This window comes from Monodelphis domestica, chromosome 1 (assembly GCF_027887165.1).
Source record: "Monodelphis domestica isolate mMonDom1 chromosome 1, mMonDom1.pri, whole genome shotgun sequence".
Lineage (NCBI taxonomy): Eukaryota > Metazoa > Chordata > Mammalia > Didelphimorphia > Didelphidae > Monodelphis > Monodelphis domestica.
In genome coordinates, this window is record NC_077227.1 from 122098425 (window position 1) to 122111989 (window position 13565).

Below are 13565 nucleotides of genomic sequence, written 5' to 3' on the forward strand. Positions count from 1 at the left end.
AGAAAGAAAAAATTACAATTGATAGCTTCTATCCAGGCAATGAATAAAGAGCAAATGGAACAGAGGAGAATCAAGGAACATCAAGCAAAAACACAGAAACTCCAGTGAATTGGACACAGGCTTTGGAAGAACTCAAAATATAATTCAAAAAACAATTAAGAGAGGCTGAAGACAGCTGGGAAAAGAACATAAAAAGCAAAATAAATCATCTGGAAACAGAAAACAATATCTTGAAAGTCAAAATTAATCAGCTTGAAAATTAGGCAGAGGAGATGAAAGATGAGGCAAAGAAGATGAAAGATGACCTCCAAAGAAAATCAGACCAGAAAGGGAAGGATGACCAAAAGCCAGGGATGAAATTCAATCTTGAAAAACTAGAATCCAACAACTAGAAGCAAACGACTTCACAAGGCTGCAGAAAACTATAAAACAAAATCAAAAGAATGAAAAAAATTGAGGAAAATATGAAACACCTCTTCCACAAAATGGAAGACCTAGAAAACAGGTCCAGGAGAGACAATTTAAGAATCATTGGACTACCAGAAGATAATGATAAAAAAAAAAAAGCCTGGACATCATCCTACAGAAAAGTATCCAAGAAAACTGTCCCAACATTCTAGAGCAAGAGGTTAAAGTGGAGATTGAAAGAATCCCCAGATCACCCCCTGTACTTAATACCCAACTGATAACACCCAGGAATGTTATAGCCAAATTCAATAACTACCAGACCAAGGAAAAAATATTACAAGCTGCTAAAAATAAGTCATTCAGATACCATGGAACCACAGTTAGGATAACACAGGATCTGGCTGCATCTACACCGAAGGACCAAAAAGCATGGGATATGATATTCTGGAACGCAAGGGAACTAGGTCTACAACCAAGAATCAACTACACATAAAACTGACTATATTCTTACAGGGGAAATTATGGTCATTTCATAAAATAGAAGACTTCTAAACATTCATAAAGAAAAGACTGGACTTGAACAGAAAATCTGATACCCAAACACAGAACTCAAGAGAATCACCAAAAAGTAATTAAGGGGAAATGTTTTTTTGAGGAACCCAATAATGTGTGTGTGTGTGTGTGTGTGTGTGTGTGTGTGTGTGTGTGTGTTGTGTGAATCTTAAAATTTCTCAGACTTGTGAATGTTAAAAATTCTCAGACTCTACCCTAGAACATTTGGTTAAGACCATTCCCCATTGTAAACAATGAAGGTACTTGATCAGGAATGTGAGAACTCTAACATTACTCCACCCATACTTAAACATACATTAGTGGAAGACTTAAAGAAAGAAATTGAAATATTAAAGAGACAATTGAAAAATAAGGGAGAGACCATAGCCCCTTAGTAGGAATCCATAAATAAATCAGTAACCTGACACTTCTGTGAGAAGAAGGGCCACAAAATGATAAAATGTACAACCTTTCTCAAGATTATTGGAAGGAATATGCAGCTTAATAACAGATTTTGAAATGATAACTATAGAAATGATGATAACAATCATAGAAACCAGAATTTTAGAAATTATGTAAATCACTATAATGACTATAGAAATAAGAACTTTAGAAACCAAAATTATAGAAATAGGAATTGGGAAAATAATAGCAATGCTCCAAATGAAGAAAATGATAATACCCAACAACAATATATAAGAAATGGTGCTCGTCCAAAAAAATACTCGAGGTGCTAATGCCCATCAAGGAGGTGCCCTTCAGGGGGGTGCCCAAGGAACTGCCCAAACACAATGAAGGTGGTTCTTCTTAGACTCTATTGATTTTGTTGATATTAATTAACCTTTTTCAGTTTTGTCTCCCCTCCAAATAGTAGGAAAGAATGAACAAAGAACTAAAAACTATGATTGGAAAATTATGCACTGAGATGCATTTAAAATGGCCTGAAATTTTCCCTCTGGCCCTATTTTAAATTAGAAGCATGGCCTAGAGGAGACCTACACATCTCACCATTTGAGATGCTTTTTGGACATCCACCTATACAGGCTAAGCCTTTTTCCCCTGCATATACATCACTATTAGGAAGAGATACTACTATTGCTTCCTATATACAGGAATTACAGCACAAACTGCGAGAACTTCATGAATATGGAGCTGCAGTACAAGCCGGACCACTAGATTTTTCTCTTCATGACCTGAACCCAGGAGACAAAGTGTATATTAAGAATTTCAAGCATACTGAAGCAACTCAGCCTTTGTGAGAAGGACCTTTCCAAATATCGTTAACTAATCCAACATCTATAAAGATTGGAGAGAAGGACTCTTGGATTCATTGCTCACATGTGAAGAAAGCATCTTCTGTTGAGACTGATTGACTGTAACCTATCATGTGCATTGGAGATAATAATCCATAGACAAATGTATGCTGTTTTTCAAGAACACATTGAATTCCTGATTTTTTCCTTATATTTTTTTATTGTTTCTCTTTTATTTTGATTAGAATATTTGATTTTTCCTTTTTTTCTCATTTTTGTACTAAAGGTACATACTATTAATATTATTTTTCTGCAGTAATATAAGTATAATATATATATATATATATACATATATATATATATACTTGCTATAATATCAATGCATACCCAAAAGCTTTAAACTATGGGAACCTGCCATTTATTGATAAAATGTCATGGGACTGTGATTAATGATTGTGTCTGATTCCAGAAAAATGGGATAAAAACAAGGAGCACAGACTTAACCTGAATAGTGCCAAAAGAGCACACAGGTCAAAATGAAACAATCCATATGGGATTGATGAACTTCTACACCAATATGGAAGGAGTTGAAATTAATGTGGACTCGAGGTTGCGATGCTTGACATATGTTAAGTTGTGGGACTTCCTTGTATCTACACTTTTTGTGAAGTACTCATACAAGTACAAAGTTTGACTATTATGCTGGCTCCCTATATCCCTGAGAATGTCAAAAAATCAAGCCAGAGAATGACACTTCCCTATCAAAATAGAATTCTAGTTTTCTTCTTTCTTATATTATGGCAACTTCCTGTAGTTTTGGCTGCAAATGGATAAGTGAAATATTACTGCACTCTGTCCTACAGACTTGTGGGATAGAAATCACTTTAAATTGGACCTATACAAGGGCCTATTTTGAATTTTTTTCCTTATATTTTTGGTTTTTCTCTTCTTTTGATAATTAAATCATACACTCTTATGATTCAACGTTGCATCCTGAGCTGAACTGGATATTTTTTAACACCTACTTCAGGGGGGACTGTATTTTAATTTAAAATCCAAAATTTTTTTTTGTTTGAGATTGTATTTTTATAAAAATCCAAGATTTTGATTTTGTTCGAGAAAAGAGCTTCAAGGAAGAAGCTTGCTAACTCCTAAATCCAGAGAATGAATGGTTGCAGAAAGATGCTAGCAAACCTACACTACATCAAGAAGATCAAGAATGAACTTTGGGTGTGGTTGATTGAACTGAAGTTTGATTGAACATTTATTGTAAATGTACACATTTATGCCAAAAGGGACTGCCCCTAATTTGGCTTTCTGTCAATGCGCCTAGCAAAATATTGGTTTTGCCTTCTTTCTTTTCTATTCCTCCCTCACTACTGTAATTTCCTCTTAGAAAATTGAATATTGTATGTATGTGTAGTTAGAAGTGCGTTTAGGACTACAAGATGATTATGTTAAATGATCAATGGGGAGATGTCTCCCAATGATCACCAGGGGGGATTGTGAATCTTAAAATTTCTCAGACTTGTGAATGTTAAAAATTCTCAGACTCTACCTTAGAACATTTGGTTAAGACCATTCCCCATTTTAAACAATGAAGGTACTTGATCAGGAATGTGAGAACTCTAACATTACTCCACCCATACTTAAGCATACTTTAGGGGAAGATAAAGTTGTAAACTCCTTACTGTACAATGAAAAGTACTTAACCCATACTTACAGTGAGGCAAAAGCCCTTAAGCTAAGTCTATTTTTAGATCTAATACAAAAAGGTGCTAAGTACCTATGAAGGTCAAATTAATCACTAAAAGGTCAGGCAACTTGCAAACTTGCAAGGGATAAGCTTAACAAAAGAGGTGTGAAGTTTTAGTCTACCCAGAGAAATTTAGAACTAAAGAAGGTGTGAATTAAGAATGGTCAGTCCTTTGGAAAATGTCTACTGTGATTGGTAGATGTGAAAACTTAGGGGAGCTGACATAGGAGAAAATTCTCTTTAAAAGGAGGTTAGAAAGGCCTCTGAAGGAGTTCAGCTTGCCAAAGCTGAATTGGAGGGCTCGGTGGCTGAACTTAGTGGAGCTGAGGAGCTAAACTGGAGGGTCTCTCTGAACACTAGAATCTTGCTTGGGACAAATCTTGTGGTTAGTGGACTAAAGACTGACTGGTCTCTCTTAAGACTCAGGCCTAGGCCATTTTGGCCTAGGCCCCTCATACATTATTTCCTCTTACTCTCTTTCTCCCTTTCCTTGATTCCTTATTTGTATTAATTAAAATCTCCATAAAACCCAGCTGACATGGGTATATGTAATATTTGGGAATTTTCCCATGGTGACCACTTTATTTTTAATATAAAATCAAGACACTAAAATTATCTTTACAGTTTTGGAAATTCAAAGTCTTGAAACCATATTTTCGCGGTCACAGTTTAAGGCAAACACTCTTTTGTCTGTACCAGTTGTAAGGGTAAAATTTAGGGGTTATTGACTGAATATATTATACTATTGGTCACCAGGGATTAATTCAATCCCAATAAAATATTCAACTCAGTTTGGGATTTTTATGGTGGTTTAATTACAATAGAGAGAAGAAATTAAGAAGAAGAGAGAGAGGAAAGAGAATTTAAACTGTTCCAGCCTGGGCTGAGCTAGGCAGGAGTTCAAAGGCCTAGGCCAAGGGGCCTTCTCAATCTAGCTCAGCTACCAGCTAAGAGGCCTCCTTCAAGATGAGGGTTCTCCTAGGAGGATAGCCTTTTAGGAGGTAAAGGAAAAAGGCATCAGCCTAAACCACTCACCAAGCACACTAAGAATTTCTCCCAGTCACCTCACAGGCAAGCCACAAAACACCAAAACCCAACAAGAGCAGCTACATACTCCAGCTGGAGATGGGAAGTTTGCATAATTTCAACTTGGTTAGATTATAGGACAAGGGGTCTAGGTCTAGTCTAGGAAGACAGTAATGCTCATTTCTCTTCCTGCTCTTTCCTACCATCTTTTCCCACCACCATTAAATCCAACTAACAGAGTGGATACTTCCTCTTCCTATTTGCCTGACATTTGCCTGCCCCATAAAAATGGCATCTTTCCATTCCTCTGCTCCATTTCAGTGTGTACATAGCCAGTGGCCAGGAAGAAGGCAGAGGACCCTGGGAAGGTGCCAGAGTAGTGCAAAAGAAATGGGAGGAGTGCTGCCCTGGAGGGGCCGGGGGTAGGGAACAATTATCTTATGGTTTCCCTGATCCAAATTATTTGGCAAAGGGGATAAAGGATGGGAACGGAAGGGTGTAAAATGGGGTGCTTGTGTGATCAAAACACCCACTTTGCCATCACAGGATAGAGAAGTTTCTCATTCAGAGACCTTTGGCCTCACAGACACGTCTTTCAAGTATAGCAGATTTCCCTTCTCCTTTTTTTTGTGGCAAGAAGCTCTACTGATCCTCATCTGAAACCTTATGAAATATGATGATGATGATGATGATGATAATAATAATAATAATTCACATTTTTATAGTGCTGACAATACGTCAAGCATTGCACTAAATGCCAACCTAGTTATTGTTGATGTCTGTGAGGTAAGGGTTTGGGGGCAGTGTACTGCTCTATATTTTGAGCTGGTTTTGGCTCCATAGTCATTTATCCCAATAATCTCTAGGATTTGTATTTTATTCTTAATTCAGGATTCATAGTTTCAGGACAATTTGCTAACACTGAGTGGATCCCAGGGTGTGGAATCAGACATAGCACATAACTTAGTTTAATATTTAAGGGAGGGCTTTTTAAAGCATAGGTTTAACCAAGTTACTTCTCTGCTCAAAAACTATAGTGGCTCACTACTGCTCTCAGAATAAAATACATACTCCTTTGCATTTCAAATCCAGCTTATTTTAGCACACCAATTCTATACTGGCCCTCTCCATCACACTTCAGACATAATACCACTTCAATCTTAAACGGCATTTTAGAGCCCATCTTTCTAGTTTTTTCCTTGTGGCCTTTTCACCCTGGAGTACCCCTCTACCACAATGGCTCCCTTTTCCCATTGGCAAATTTCTTCCAGGGCCTCCATTTTGGGGAGGGGGCAAGCATGGAAGCTTCTGACTTTCTGGCCTTTGCCACCATATCTCAGCTCCTGGAAGTAGCTAGAACTTTCCTCAGAACACGGAGCCTCCTCACTCTAGAACAGTGATGGTGAATCTATGGCATGGTTGCCAAAGACGGCACAGAGTACTCTCTGTGGGCACTTGACCACTTACCCCCTCCCCAAGAGTTCATTACTAGAAAGGCAGAGGGACTCAGGCAGAGCTGCTCCCCTCCCCCTCTCCACTGTGCCTGACAACATTATTTTATATCCCCCACCCCTCTGCATAGCAACCCAATGGGAGAGCACAGGGGGTAAGGTGGGTGGCTCATAAGTGACAGAGCTAGAGAGGAGCAGAGTGCTCAGACCATTCCTGTCCCCTTTTCTACACTCCCTGAGGACATCACTTACTTCACTTGCCCTTCTACCCATCTACCCAATGGGAGCACTTCCTCCCTCCCCTGTGTAGGGTGGGGTTGGAGAGGTGCACCCAGCATGTGTGTGGGAGAGGGGCACAGCACCTGGTCTCGGGGGATTGGTGGGCATAGCACTTGGTTAGGGGTGAGGGTAGGGTGGGGGCACAACTCAGCACTCTGTCTCTAAAAGGTTCACCATCACTGCTCTAGAGCATCTATCTAACTCTATAGCCTCCTCACCCTAGAATATTCCTTTACCACTTAGGTGCCTTGCTTTTATTGTTCACTTTCTCCTAGGTCTCCATTTTGGAGGGGGTCCCAGGACAGAGAAACTTTATTTCCCTCCTGGCTCTGCTTCTAACTGTCTGACTTTGGCAGCATGTTGTTGCATGGTACCTTTCCCACAATTTTCAGTTCCCTTTTTCTAGTGTTATCTTTCCACATTGAATGTAAGCTCCTTGAAGGCAGATGCCATTTTTCTTTATGCTCAGATTTGTATCACAATTGCTTAAAATTGTTCCTTGCAAGTAGAAAGCACTTAATAATGGTTCTTGCCTTGCTTGTCTTTATCATTTTTTCATACAGGCTATCCCACTTCCCTGGAATGCTTGCCCTCTCCATCTCTTGGAACCCTTTCTCTCTTTAAGGCTTTGATCAGTACCATCACCTTCAGGGATCCTTCCTAGTCTATAGTGTCCCTCCCCTTTCCAATTCATGTGCCTTTATTCTGTTATATTGAGTATTTTATCTGCCAACATGTTGTATCTCCTTAATTGAAAGAAAGATCTTTAGGAGGCAAAACTGTTTCATTTTTGCTATATGCCAAGGGCCCAGCCCTGCACCCAAGACATGGCAGGTGCTTAAATGCCTATAGATAGGCTGATTCTCATTCAAAGTAAGTGGCCCATTTTGCCATAGGCTTACCTGTGTTTAGAATTTCTGAAGCCAAATTGGTTTAAAAGTAAAGACAAATGTTCAGGGTACAAACTGGTATCCAAGCCAGGCTGTGGAAGCCACCTCCATTTGGACTATAGTGAATAGTTTGGTGATAAAGGAGGAGGAGGAGGAGGAGGAGGAGGAGGAGGAGGAGGAGGAGGAAGAGGAACAATCTCTCTAGTTCTCTGAGTCATGTTCTAGAGCTATGGGTGAGGCTTTACAATATTAAGTACATCCAAGAAATAGATGAAGTGCATGAAGCAGTCCATTCAAACTTACTTGTCTGGTAAAGCATCTACATAGTTGTGGATCTGTGCTGGAATTCCTTGCAGAATGGTGTTCCTGAAGGTAACACGACCCAAAATTTTCCCATAGTTCCCATCAATCACGATCATTTGGATGCCATCTTCAGAGATAGAAAACTTTCTACCATCAACCTGCAGACCAAAGACAATAAAACATATTGAATGCAGAGTTATGACAATTGAAGCCCATAGGTTCACTTGCAGAAGATTGCTCCTATATGGATTCGTGTCACCTAGACACGGGCCCAGAATGTATGAAATCTTACAGGTCACTTCAAAGGCAATTTGTTCTTTTATTCTATATTTATGCCACCCTGAATACATCTAATTTTGTCTGATTTGGCAAGCTAAGCAGGGTTGCCTGATAAGTAATTTGATGGAAGACAGCCTGAGAACACTGGGTACCATAATTATGGGTTGGACTAGATGGACTATGAGGTTACCCTCAGCTTCGAAATTCTCTGAATCTATTTTTAACTGACCTCTGATAGCAGCTGTATGACTATGCACAAGTCACTTCCCTTTTCTTAGGCACAATTCCTTATATGTAACATGGGGCTAATACTATTACCTGTCTGGCAGGGTTTTGTGAGTCTCAAAGGAGATTAGATAGATAGATGGATGGATGGATGGATGGATGGATAGATAGATAGACAGATAGAAAAAGAGAACTTTTCAAACTTTGAAGCACTATATACATTTTAGTTATTTATTCTTATTTTTTTAAAAAATCCCTTACCTTCTGTCTTAGAATCAGTACCTAGTAACTACGTATTAGTTACAAGGCAGAAGAATGGTAAGGGCTAGGCAACTGAGATTAAGTGGCATTCCCAGAGTCACACAGCTAGAAAATATCTGAATCCAAATTTGAACCCAGATCCCCCCTGACTCCAAGTCTAGTTCTCTATCTACTGAGTCACTTTGGTGCCCCTATTCTTATTATTGTAACCTCATTCTTACTATCTTTTTCAGTGACATTCAAATAGAAACAGTCCTGTGACAAGTTACTGTCTTGCTATCATAATAATAACTAGCATTTATGTAGTGTCCTAAGGTTTGCAAAATACTCTGCAAATATGATTTCATTTTATCCTTACAACAAACCTGGAAAGTAGGTGCTATTATTATTCTAATTTTATAGATGAGGAAACTAAGGCAGAGGCTAAATGACATGCTCAAGGTCAGAGAGAGAAAGAGACTGACAGATGAACAGACAGACAGACAGACAGATAGATATAAATGACATGCTCAGCTAAAAAGTATCTGAAGTTGCATTTGAGTCTTCCTGACTTAACTTCATGCTAAATCCACAGCTGAACATAGTTTATATTTAATGTTCTGGAGACTAATGAACTCGGGGAGAAATTGACTGCTTTTTTCAATTGTATAAAAGCACAAGGATTAGACTAATCTTTCGTAGGTCCATTAAAAATATTTTTGGCTCAACTACAGTAACATGACAGTGACAGAGTATGACATGCCCTTCTTTTGAACTTTTACTAGGTCTCTTTATTTTAAGAGCTTTTCATTCCATGTAGTTTGGAGATGTTTACTATTGACTATAATAACACCAACTAAGAAGCAAGCATTTATTTTTGGATCATAGTTCTGTTAAAGAGACTAGAGACAACACTTTTTTTTATGATAATGTCCTCAGTTCCAGTAAAATTTATTTGATGAATTCTTAAGGCTAATTTAGGTCTGTTATTTGTCATAGTCATTTATCCCATTAAGTAAGAACAAATTTATTGTTATGATGCTATTGTTATGAATATGATGACATGATTATATTGATGTAGAGAACTCAGAGTGCTGATTTCAGAGAAGGAGAAATAGGTTTGAGTCTTGGCTCTGTCACTTACTCTCTTTTTGACCCTGGGCAAATCACTTAACCTTTCTGTGCTTTAGTTCTGCCTGTAAAACATTGTAAAATCCACAAAATGAGGTGCTTGAATTGGATGACTTTTTTTTCTTAAACCCTTATTTTCTGTCTTAGAAGTAACACTAAATATTGATTCTAAGGCAGAAGAGCATGAAGGGCTAGGCAATAGGGATTACGTGATTTGTCCAGGGTCACACAGCTAGGAAGTACCTAAGGCTACATTTGAACCCAGTTTCCAGGCCTAGCTCTCAGATTACTGAGTCACAAAGCTGTCACACTGGATGATCTTTAAGATTTCTTCCAACTCCCCATCTATGATCCTCTCTATTATTCATTAATTTTTGCCATTATTCAGTCATTTTTAGTTGTGTCCAGCTCTTTGTGACCCCATTTGGGGTTTTCTTGACAAAGATACTGGAGTGGTTTGCCATTTCCTTCTCCAGCTCATTTTATGGATGAAGACATTGAAGGGAAACAAGGTTAAGTGACTTGTCTAGGGTCACACAGCTAATAATTTCTGTCCGAGACTAGATTTGTATTCAGGAAGATGGGTGGGTCTTCCTGACTCCAGGCCCAACACTCCATACACAGTGCCACCTAGCTGGCCTCATTAAATGTATTAGTTATATGGAGTTAATCAGGGCACAGTTAGAAGAGTCACTTACTTCAATGTAGGCAAAGTCATTCAGAAGATGAAAGAATCTGCTTTTAGAGGTTTCTATCTTTACCTCCAGGAAGTGGTCCTTTGTTTTCTAGGGGAAAAAAAAAGAAATACAACAAAGCTATGTTTAGCTGTTTAGTGGGTAGGTCCCATTCTCTAGAATGATGTGCTGTGATATGTTCTGTTAAACTTTCCAGTGGCATGAGACAGCTTACACATAATAATTAAAATGATTTACGGACTTGCTAATGAACAAATGATACTGAGTTTATCTCATCTGTTCCTTACCAGTTGAGCACCAAGAAGCTTCTTTGGCATTGGTACATCCACCACAGCTTTCTCAGTATACTTTGGGTATGCTCTGGCTTCACAATCACTAATTCCAGAGTACTTTGGGATCAGTGCTTTAATCTTGATTCTCTCACAGCCTTTCAAGGAGCAAAAGGCAAACTTCTCTCTCTCATTCTGAGCTTTCAGTTTCAGGAAAAGCAGCCTATAGAAAATGAATATGATTGGACATTTTACATCAGCATTCAGATACTGGAAAGCACAGACTTTAGTTATATCAGGATAAGTCTGATTTGAATCCAATTCATTTACATAATTCAGCAAAGATTGATTAGCCCCCCCAAACATCATCACTTTCTCTGAAATCTTCAGATAGTACAATCTAGTGCAACCCTACAAACAATGAGAACACGTTTACCCACTGTTTGTCTATGATAATGCCCCAGTTCCAATACAGTTTATTTGATGAATTTTCAAGGCTATTTCAGGATCTGGTATAGTTATTGTTTAAGTATTCAGTAATGCCTGATTCTTTGTGTCCCCATGGATCCTACTGTCCATAGAGTTTTCTTGGAAAAGATCCTGGAATGGTTTGCCATTTCCTTCTACAGAAGGTTGAGACAAATAGAGACTAAGCAATTTCCTCAGGGTTGTACTTGTAAGCATCTAGCCAGCTTTATGTCTGCTGAACCATCTAACTATCTCTTGTATTCTTTATATAAGAATTATATAAGAATTTATATATTCTTTATATAAGAATTTATATATTCTTTATATAAGGATTATATAAGAATTCTTTATATAAGAATTAGTCATATGTCAGTATAGGAGCAATAGCAAGTTGATTGTCATGATTATAATGACTAGGCTGATGATTTCATTGATCTGAAATGAACCAACTGACGTTCATGGATTATCAAGTAACAGCTAAATTTTATCATTTAATCTCTCTTATGAAAAGCAGTATACCTCAGAAACTTCCTAGCTGTGTGACCTCTGGGCAAGTTGTTTAGCCCTGGTTACCTAGTCCTTGGCATTCTTCTGTCTTAGAATTAATAGTAAGACAGAAGGTAAGGGAGAGAAGGAAGGAAGGAAGGAAGGAAGGAAGGAAGGAAGGAAGGAAGGAAGGAAGGAAGGAAGGAAGGAAGGAAGGAAGGAAGGAAGGAAGGAAGGAAGGAAGGAAGGAAGGAAGGAAGGAAGGAAGGAAGGAAGGAAGGAAGGAAGGAAGGAAGGAAGGAAGGAAGGAAGGAAGGAAGGAAAAGGGAGAGAGAGAGAGAAAGAGAGAGGCAGTGAGAGAAAAGAAAGAAGAAAGGAAGAAAGAAAGGAAGAAAGAAAGAAAGACAATATAACATAGTTGTCTGAGAGGCAGGAAGACCTTAGTATAAGCCCCAAATTTGACACATATTGACAGCCTGGGCAAGTAACTTCACCTTGTTGTTCCTCTAAGACTCTAAGTTATTTTATAAGCTATAAGATCCTAATCCGCACTGGATACTGAGCAAGAGAGTGCTGGTCAATGTTTTAACAACTAGCTCTTTGAAACCATGTGACATGTTTTATTTTAAGTGGAATTATTAATATTTACTTCATCATATTTTTGAGTCTAGACAATCAATAAAACAACATAGCATTTGAGATTTGCAAAGTATAATCAATCAGTGAAAATTTAACGAGTGACTCTCCCAAATCAGTTCCTGAATAATAAGAGTGAAGGCCCCTTGAACTTTAAGTTTCTATGATTTCACAAGAATATTCTTTCAGTAACTTCAACAAATGCTTTAAGAAATGTGCTTTCTGGAAGTTTTCAAACACACCCATATTTTTGGTGTTCTGTCCTGATCCCAAATCATCTGTTAACATTGAGACAATGCTTTACTGAAGGAACTGACATCAAGGCAGGAAATAAAGGAAGCATGTTATTAAGGAAAATGTAGACCCAAGGGACATTCAACTTAACATTTTTATGCTTTGTATATTATTCACTCCCAATATGGAGCCAAATGACATCAGAGCTTTTAATGGTGTTGGTGAAGTTCATGCTGGATTTAGCAGTCCTAAATGTGTGCTGTGTTTTGGGATGGGAGGTAAAAGAGGTGACAGCATTTTATGCTATTAATACAACTATTGATATTCCTACAACATAAAACAGGTGAGGTTGATTTTCTCTAGCTTCATTCCAAGAAATCTTCTAGAAACTCCCCTGGTACAACTCAGTTGGAACAATTGGGAGATATTTGAAAAAATGATAATGTTTTTATTTTCTGTAGTGCAGCTATTTGCAGTGACAGAAAAGAAGGATCACCCTGACCTGAAGTTATATAAACCAGTTATTTTCTTTAAAAAAAGAAAGAAAGAAAAGAAAGGACAGAAAGTACCAGGATTGAGGAACCAAAAATCAAATTACTTGGTTTCCCATGCATGACTCAAGGAATCACAAACATGGTTAAAATTATAAGCAAGATTTCCTTTCTTTATGCATAGGAAAAGGCTATGATTAAAGTATGTTTGGTTGTTTTCTAGAAGGATAAAGAAATCTCAATTAGAACTCTACAGTTTCACTAGAGACCCCGTGTTCCCAAGTGTTCTGATGTGATTAGAGAGATGATTATCACATATCACTTGAGAAAGGACCAAATACGTGGCAGTGATTAGGTATACTCCAGAGCAGACAGTATTCTTAGGACTGGAGAGGTAAGGTTAAAGTTGGGAGGAGAAAAAGCATAAATTGAAAATTTTAAGTTGGGTTCATACCAGTTTATGCAATGCAATGGGAAGCAATTAAATTAGATT

At 38.1% G+C, this 13565-nt stretch overlaps 1 protein-coding gene across 2 annotated transcripts in view; it reads right to left on the reverse strand.

The window, feature by feature from the left end:
* Window positions 1–13565, reverse strand: part of CEMIP (cell migration inducing hyaluronidase 1) — a 263138-nt gene that overhangs the window by 7641 nt on the left and 241932 nt on the right. For both annotated transcript variants that reach the window (XM_007479273.3, XM_056806007.1), the window contains exons 25-27: window positions 10776–10980; window positions 10492–10578; window positions 7919–8076 (exon numbers count right to left, since the gene is read on the reverse strand). In XM_007479273.3, coding sequence (XP_007479335.1) covers window positions 7919–8076; window positions 10492–10578; window positions 10776–10980 — 450 coding nt within the window. The remainder of the gene's footprint in view (window positions 1–7918; window positions 8077–10491; window positions 10579–10775; window positions 10981–13565) is intronic.